The sequence below is a fragment of the Kryptolebias marmoratus genome, linkage group LG12 (assembly GCF_001649575.2).
Source record: "Kryptolebias marmoratus isolate JLee-2015 linkage group LG12, ASM164957v2, whole genome shotgun sequence".
Taxonomy (NCBI): Eukaryota; Metazoa; Chordata; class Actinopteri; order Cyprinodontiformes; family Rivulidae; genus Kryptolebias; species Kryptolebias marmoratus.
In genome coordinates, this window is record NC_051441.1 from 24,345,282 (window position 1) to 24,354,714 (window position 9,433).

Consider the following 9,433-nt stretch of genomic DNA (forward strand, 5'->3'; position numbering starts at 1 on the left):
ACCGAAAGAACGAGATCGCGAATACAAGCGGCTGAAATGAGTTTCCTCCGCAGGGTGTCTGGGCTCTCCCTTAGAGACAGGGTGAGAAGCTCGGTCATCCGGGAGGGACTCAGAGTAGAGCCGCTGCTCCTCCACGTCGAGAGGAGCCAGTTGAGGTGGCTCGGGCATCTGGTGAAGATGCCTCCTGGATGCCTCCCTGGTGAGGTGTTCTGTGCACGTACCGCCGGTAGGAGGTCCAGAGGAAGACCCAGGACACGCCGGAGGGACCGGCCTGGCCTGGGAACGCCTTGGGATTCCCCCGGAGGAGCTGGCCCAAGTGGCTGGGGAGAGGGAAGTCTGGGTTTCCCTGCTTAGGCTGCTACCCCCGCGACCTGACCCCGGATAAGAGGAAGAGAATGGATGGATGGATGGATGGATGGATGGATGGATGGATGGATGGATGGATGGATGGAACTCTTTTTATTCCACTATAATCTTCCTGCTGCCCCAGTTTTAAAACTGTGGCCTCATGGGTCCTTTTGGCCCAAGAGTAACAGGAGGGTTCAGCCCAGACTGTCTTGTTTGTGGTTAATTTAAAACTCAGCTTCAACATTTCTCACTAAGACCCCATTTGGTTCCCATATCACCCCTGTTCTCATCTCTCTACACTGGCTTCCTGTAACACATTATGAGATAAACCATCAGTGAACTTTTAAACCTTCCAGCTCCTTCCAGACAACAAAGGTCTTCTGATCAAGACCTCCTAGCTGTCCCTCACATATCTTGAAACAGGAGGGGACTTTCGAGTACAGGGTCCCAGACTCTGGAACAGTCTTCCTCTAGAAGTCTTTAAAGCTCAAGGGCAGCTCTTCAGAGCTTTAAATCACAACTGAATACCTCTTTTCCAAATGTTTTTGTGTTTAATACATTCATTTTAGAACCCATGTCTGCACTGGTTTCTGCATTTTTCATTGTTTTTGTTCTATTATCTCATTTGTTGTTTTTACCTATTTGCATTATATTTTTGTAAAGCATTTTGTAACCTAGGTTTCAAAATTTTCTTATCAATAAATGTACTTACTTATAACTTCTATTTTTGAATTTCATTGGAGGTCCTGCTGCTATGAAATACTTTGAGAACATGAAGCACTACCGGTTTAAGTCACATGGGGGCAGTGATGTTTAACAAATTTTGAGTCTCAGAACTGAAACAACAGACTGCAGTTGTTACTTCTGAAGAATGTCTAGGCCATCAGATGATTTCAGTACATTACACTGTTATCCTGCTTCCTGTGACCCAAACAAGGCATGTTTCTTTAAAGTTCATATGAGGTTTTTTTTTGCACTGGATTGTTACAAGTTCCAACAGGAAGAAAGATAAGGAGTAAGCACTATTTAACATATTTTTGGTAAAATAAATTTACACTTTCCAGCTCCTCCTGGGGGATCCCAAGGTGTTCCCAGCCCAGAGAGGATAGCTAATCCTTTCAGAATATATCTGCCCTTGAGTCCCTTCCCAGTGGGACAACCTCCAAATGGAGTCATCCTGATGATATCCCTGAACCACTTCAGCTGACTCTTTTCAATGAGGAGGAGCAGCGTCTTTACTTCAAGCTCCCACCGGATGACAGGGCTCCTCATCTTATGTCTAAGGCTGAGCCTGCCCACTCTACACATGAAGATAATTTCAGCAATTTCTCTCCAGGATCTCCAGGAAATTGAAAAGCTTTGCCTTTTAGGTCAGCTCCTTCTTCAGCATGATGGACCAAAGCAATTTCTCATTACCTCATCAATCCATCTATTGTGAACAAGATTCCCAGATACTTGAACTCCTTTGTTTGAGTCAAAAAGTCACCCACAACCCAGAGATAATATTATATAATATATAAAATAATATAATATAGTCTTACGTTGTCAACAGGAAAAATTTAGTAATATAAACAACAGGAAAAAAATATGAGAACAGATGTTTTAAATTGTGTTGCCAGCAGCTCCAGTAAGTCATCAAAGTATGATATGTTTACAATCCAAATACCAAAGTTTATCAAAAGTCCAGTTTGTTTTTAGAAAAAATAAGGTAATTTTGAATTTGGTGGCAGCAACACATCTTAAAAAATTGGAACAGGAGAAACAAAATGTTTCCATAAGTAAGTGGTGCAAAAAAAAAACAGCTGGAGGAGTATTTTGCAACTGAGACTAAATATCTCATCACATACAGTTCATAATATCAATAAAACATTTCAAGGATCTGAAGAACTCTCTGCGCTCAAGAGGAGGTTGAAAGTCAATATTGGATGGCAGTAATCTTTGGGCCCTCAGGGGCCACTGCATTAAAAATTCTTAATTGCCTATTCTTAGTTCAAAAGCTTGCCTCTCTTATGGTATGAGGGTGCATTAGTGCCTCTGGCATGGGCATATTACACATCTGGAAAGGCTCCATCAATGCAGAAAGTATTTACAGGTTTTAAAACACATATGCTCCCATCTAAAAAAAAATCCAGCAAAGACAACACAGGACTGTTGAACAGCTAGAATCCTCCTTCAGAGCAGAATGGGACAACATTGTTCTCTAAAACCTCCAGCAGCTGATCTCCCCAGTTCTTAGATGTTTACTCACTGATGTTAAAATAAGAGGGGAGGCTTCACAGTGGGAAACATGGACTTGTCCCAACATGTTTTAGATGTGCCGAATCCATCAAATTCAAAATGACTTTTTTCTTTAAGAAAATAACAATTTATTATAACATTGCATTCAGTTTTTATTTACATTTTATACAATGTCCCAATATTTTTTATTTATTTATTTTTTTCAGAACTGGGGTTATAGTATGTTTTTTATGTCATAAAACACCTTTGTGATGGTTTACATATTACAGAGCCTGTACTTTAGTCAATAAGCAGTAATGCTTTACAGACAGCAGGGGGCACCACTGCTCCTGTGCTGACAAAATGCAGTAACTGTGGCAACAGCTGCCGTGGTAACAGGCATCTCTCTCCTCTCTCTTTTGTCAGTCAGGAAGAGCTGGCTGTCAGTCAACTATAACCTCCTTTTCACAAAACCTCAAATCTGAAAAACATGACTGCAATTTGATTTCAACCAAACACGTCAGATTCTTCCTTCTTCAACAGACTGCAACTGGAGCTATTTTTTACATGTAAGATTTAGAAATCTTCATAAAGACAGCTACCTTTTTCCACAGGTACTGGCATGGCGCCTGTAGGCACCTGAGGTGTGAATCAGTTGGAGAACGTCCTCTCTCTTCCACAGGCATTAGTTTGAATAGATGAGCTATGAATTATATATGAAGCTCATGGCTTTGCTCATTTTGCAGAGGGTGTAAAGCAACTTACTGAGTTGGAGAGTTTCGGCATCGCAGCCCAGGAATCAGGATTCAGTGGATCATCGGGTTCTTTTTTCCATACGTCCATCATCATCTATGTTAATGGCAAAAAAAGAAGCTTTTAAAATCTTTTCCATAGCCTAAGAGGTTGTTAGTATAATGTGTACTTGTTTAAATATACAACAGGATTAAAGCAGTTCATATCTAGAATGGTGGCTTTGCCACAATCAGCAACACCTTCCTCTATTTAAATTCTGTCAGGAGAAGCTAGAGTGATGCAAAGAACTCAAGTATAAAAAGAGGTGAGGGTGCGGTCAAATCTAACACCGACAAACAGGTGAGAAAGTATTAAAGACCTAAATAAAAGAGGAGCAATTCAACAAATGGAATTGCAGCCAGACAGTAAGCATCCAGTCCCACTCTGTGGCACATTTAGATGTTAATCGGACTGAGCTGATTTAGATTTTATATCAAGATGGTGAATAGAAAGAGTGCTGTTTTGTTGAGTTCAGGTGGAAAGAGCGTCAGCAGCAAAGACTGCTTCACAGCTCTGTGTTTCTATAGGAACAGTGACTTCAAAACATCTGCATTTACTGTAGGTCTGAGAAAGGCAATAAAACTAGAACACTAGCTATTGCTTGTCTCTATTGTTAAAACACCAAATGCGTGAAATTATTTGGAAACACTTAGTTTCTATCCTTCATTAGAGTCTTAGAATATAGAATCTCTGTTGAAGCGGGAAGCAGCTGATCTGACAGCACACAGTGGTTTGATACACTTCATGTTCTGTTTCTCTCCTCATTTGGCCTCTGTCAGTGGAACAAACAGTAGAATTTGATTCTGCTTTTGAAGGGCGGAGTTCTACAGATGTGGACAACCTTAGACATGACTCAGCCCTTCCACCTCCAACTCATTCTGCTGATTCACCTGCCTGCACGCTGACCAGACTCCCTGAAAATCTCCTCCACTTTATCTGAAAACTCAGGGTGTCCCTCCTCGCTCATAAGACCGACTGCAGACCCAGAACATTTCACTGTTGCCGGGGTAACAAGCTTCTTTTCCTCTCACATGAAATACAAAGTTGAGGTTCTTCAACACAGGTTGTATGCGTTTTCCCTTACAGATTTATTGTTTCCCACGAAACCAGACAACAATAACATAAAAGCAGCCATTATGTGAGAATGGACAAAATCCTCTCTACCTGCTTTTTAATTTAAATAAACATTTTATTTCAATTACATTGTTGCCCTGATTATGTTTTCTTCGTTCTATTTACGGTCAATTTACAGACATTGCTGTTTAAATTCTGCCTTAATAAGGCAGAATAACAAAAGTGAAAACTAGAATATTTCCACAGGAATGTTGAAGGGTACCAATACAGCCACTGTCTGAAACATCCATCAGGTTTCTTCCCTAAAGCCCAGCACTAATCTTGGGCTCCCTTTGTAACAATCTAAACTGACAAAACGTTGACGAGAACCAAGATCAAAAGAAATGTTAAAGCTGCTGCAGGGCTCATTAGGGTTACCATGGTAACCACATACCCACATCTGTCACTCCCTGACAAAACTCTTTCTAAGACAGGCAGACAGAAATGAAGTAGAAAGAGAGCCTTAAACAGTCATTGTGTGAAAACTATAAGTAAAATGAAAAAATGTCCTGGGGTCTCATTTATAAAAGATTGCGTAGGATTTATACTAAAAGTCCACATATGCCCAAAAGGCAAAAATGGCGTACACCAAAGAAATTTGTGATAAATCCATATATATAAATCCATGCATATACACACCAGGAAGAAATTTCCCTTTTTTAAATCACACCTGTACCTAAAAGTTTGCGCACAGTCCTGCTTCAGGTTCTGCCCTCCACATCCCCACATTCAACCATAAATGGTCGATGCAAAGCACCTCATGAATGTGAAGCTGTATTTAAATGAACCAGCTGATCAATGTTATTTCATGGTTACCAATGACAACCACGGAGAAAAGAGCGAAGAAACTAAATTTCACCGAAGCAGAAATCGATGTGCTGGTGATGAGGTGGAGAACAAAAAATATAATTTTTGGGAGCGACAGTTGTAGCGTTACAAATAAAAGGAAGCCTTGTGAGTGATGACTCATTGTTCCCACTGTTAATTCAGTAAGAGAAGGGGGGCAGAGAGGACCATGGTCAGATTTTTGGGTGGAGACAAAAAAGCGACTAACCAGCCACCGCCAGTCAGAGCATGTCAGCCACAGGTGGGAGTAAGGGCGTACCTGAACTGACAGCTTTTGAAAGAAGGATGACAGGTGTTGTGCTGAAAAGTGATGGTCTGCCAAAACCTGATCAGGACCACAAGGGAGCGTGTACGGGTGTGAGCGGTATTAAAGTGCGCCTCCTCTGTGCTCTGGGAGTTTGGAAAGGGGGTTAGGAGGCACCGCCTGAAGGGGGAGCCACTGTCCCCTCGTGTGTTAATCTGTGGTACACATCACCCTGGTGATCATCCAGGGAGAGGAATGTGATGGGGAGAAAACTTTGAAATGTTGCGTGAACTTTTATTAAAGGTTAAAGTTGGCTTAAATGCCTTTTTTATTTGAAAGGTCCTTATGGCTCACTTTATGGAAGCATAAATAATAAGGCTGTTTTGAAAGTTTATGATAAAATCGAGCTGAGACTAAAGTTTGATAATGGAGTGAAATTAAATATCTGAGAGGAATCATGATGCAGTGTGGCTTCAATTCCCCACTTCACCACCTGTGTCGCCAGTTTCTCCTGTTTCCAAAACAAGTGTATATGGGATGCATGGCTTAGAGTTTGCGTGAGGGACTGCCAATTTTCCCGTCAAGTTAGTGTTTTATAGTTCACTAAGTTTGCATGGAAAGTGATGTACGCAAGTTTTAGGCCCCGTTTTGTCTGTACGCCAGTTTTATAAATGAGACCCCTGAACTGTAGTAGGTGGAAGAAGCATACTAATGTAAAGGTTCTTTTGTTTGTTTTAAAGGCTGTTTATGAGCTTAGTCCCACATTATTTTCAAAATTGCTTTTATCTTATGAGCCCACCAGATCTCTCAGGAAAAGGTCTTCTGATTTTAACTAAAGTTAGAGCTAAAACCCACAGTGAGGCGTCGATTTCTTCTTATAGCCCTTACCTGAAGACCTGAGATCAGCTGAGTGTTGATATTTTTAACAATCAACTCTAGACTTACCTCTTTAGTCTGGCTTTTAGGTAATGTATTCATTCGCAAATTTTAACAAGTCTCACATTAATTATATCTCTTAGTCTTACTGTACTTCTTGCTTGACTGCAATTGATTTATATTTAAATGTAATTTATTTCTACTGATTTTGCTCTGTCTGAATGCCTCTACACTCATTTTTAAGAAAAATATAAATTTTTTAATTGTTTATTTTATAACTTACATTTATTTAATTTCTTTCTCTCTTTCCCTTTTTACTGTCTTGGTTTTTACTAATTTTACGTTTTTTAGAATCTACGTCTTCACAATTTTTGTATTTTCTATATTATTACCTACCTCTGGTGTCTCTTCATGACTTAAATTGTGTTTTATTAGTTTGTTCAGTCTCCACACATTACGTTACCTATGTTACCATTGTTCAGTCCTTCTCCAACTTGTGCTGGTGTAGATTCTCAGTCATCCAGGCCATGGTAAATTCAAAAAAGTTAAAAAACAAAAACAACTGGAAAAGAGAGTCAGAGACAGAATAGAAGTCCAGTTGTTTTTGTTTTTTAACTTTTTTGAATTCTCCAACTTGTTGCCGCTCTATATGATTCCATATGTGGTTTAGTGTTGTTGTTTTTGTTTGCTTGTTTGTTGCTTTTCTTTTGTTTTGTGTATGAAAGGTGCTTTGTAAATAAAGTTTGTTTGAATAATTGATTGAATTTTTATGTTTCAACAGCATTTTATGTAGGAGATATGACAAGGTAAAAATGTAAGAAGTATAAGAAGTGTAAAAATTGTGGATATAAGAAGAATAAGAAATAAGAAGAATTTGTTTGCAAAAATTTGGTACGGTTGATTGTGTCAAAGTCATTAAGAATATCAAAGCACCAGTTCAGTCATGTAAAGTCCAACTTTCTCTGAGCCAATTAACCTCTGAATGATGATTCTGCTGTGAAGTCTGTCTGAGCTGTAGTGCTCCAAAGAGGGCTGAGTTTTTTCATCTGTTTCAACAAAATCCAACTTTCATGAATGGAGAGATGAGAAAGCTTGCAGGTCTGCTCATACAGTGGCAATTTATTCTGATCAAATCTAAACTGAGCTCACATCAAGCACTCTGCGTTCTTTCATACTTTTCTAAGCTTCACTGTTTGGCATGTAAAGGTTGCCAACACAGACTTCTATTTGAAAAAGACTTTTTACAAGAAAAAACAAGCATATTGAGAAAATATTCTGCTAATGAGCAGATAGAAGTGATCTGTCACATATCAACACTCAAAGTAAACTGACAGTCAGAGGAGGTGGGCTGCTGACTCACATCAGGATTCTATCATCTGGGATAAAACACTGTGTTACCAGGTACTTTGACTGCAGTGGTATTACTCAAGTTTCTCACATTTTCTTTTTTCTTTTTCTTTTTTACCTCTCCATCTCTCTGCTGCTTCATCATCTTGTCTTGTATCTGGTCGTGATCATTTCTGCTCATGTCCAAGGTGGCGCCCGGTCCGGGACTCATGCCCAGAGACGGTGCTGATCCCACTGATCCGTCTGACAGAACGGGCTCACTGCTGGACAGCGAGTCCGTCCTTAACAATGACTCTGGTGGAGCCATGCTGGAAACAGGCAGTTTGATCTGGAAGATAGGCAGTTTGGCGGAGATGATATGAAATTATTTTTAAACCTTCAAACTAAAATTACTACAAATTGACTGCTGGTCTTTTTGGTCATTGTTGGTTAATGGGGTAATTTTTCACAGGTTTTTGCAAATTTGGTGTACATTGTAAAAAAGTTCTGGTAGCAAAATTCATAAAATACTATTCCTGATCGATCAGCACACTTTGATGGGGTTTTTGTGTGGGTTTTTCCAAACTGCGGAAAGAGTTACAAATCTAAAGAATAATGGACAAAAAGTAATAAAAATGCTTCAATGTTTATGAGTTGCCACATTTAAAAAAATAATAATTTAACAAAAAAGATGACAAAAACGATTTTGTATATAAAATTATTGCTTTGCTTTGACTTAGTTTGTCAAAAACCTTAATGAAAAAACACCTCCTCATGATACCCCGCCAGGAAAAGGGAACCAGGGGCAACACACTGGACTGCCTGGTGGTCAAGCCTTGGCTCCTGGAGCTTAGCCAGGCCAAGCCTGAAAGAGTGGCGGGAGGTCATCTCCATGTAAACTTACCACCTGCAAGGAGGACCATCAATGGTATATGCAGTGTGAGTCAGTTGGCAGGCAAGGGAGGTTCCTTGGCCGTGCCAACTCCTGATGGCATAGACTATCTCTAGGAACATGGAATGTCCTCTACACACAGATTGGGCTATGAAATCTAACTTCATATATATATATATATATACGAAGATGAAGATGAAGATAAATACAGGGCAATCCTGAAAGAAAACCTGTTATAGGCTGTAAAAGACTTGAGACTGGAGCAGAGGTTCACCTTCCAGCAGGACAGTGTTCTAAACATCCAGTCAGATCTGCAATGGAATGGGTCAGATAAAAGCATGTTCATGAGTTAGAGTCCACCACTATGTAATTTATTACCAGTATAAATACAGCTGTTACGTACAGCATCACAAAGACCAAGGAACACATCAGACCGGTCAGGCAGTGGCAGCCAGTGGTGATATTTAAAGGGTGGGCTGAATGCATAGGACTGAACCCCCTCAGCCAAATCATCAACAAGACTGGCTACGGATACCGACTCAAGAATGGGGCCACCATCAGTCACCTCCTCTACATGGATGTAGAGGAGGTCAAGCTGTATGCCAAGAGTGAGCGAGACATCGACTCACTGATTCACACCACCAGGATCTACAGCACTGACATTGGGATGTCATTCGGACTAGAGAAGTGCGGTCGGATGGTTACAAAGAGAGGGAAGGTCATCCACACAGAAGGGATCTCACTCCCAGAAGGAAAAATAGCAGACATTGAGGACAGTT

The 9,433-nt window shown here is 40.3% G+C and overlaps 1 protein-coding gene across 1 annotated transcript in view; it reads right to left on the reverse strand.

Moving 5' to 3' along the window:
* The window catches only part of prr12b (proline rich 12b), a 72,495-nt gene that overhangs the window by 37,258 nt on the left and 25,804 nt on the right, over nt 1-9,433 (reverse strand). The window contains exons 5-6 of the mRNA XM_017437258.3: nt 7,902-8,111; nt 3,331-3,414 (exon numbers count right to left, since the gene is read on the reverse strand). Of these exons, the coding sequence (XP_017292747.1) occupies nt 3,331-3,414; nt 7,902-8,111 (294 nt within the window). The remainder of the gene's footprint in view (nt 1-3,330; nt 3,415-7,901; nt 8,112-9,433) is intronic.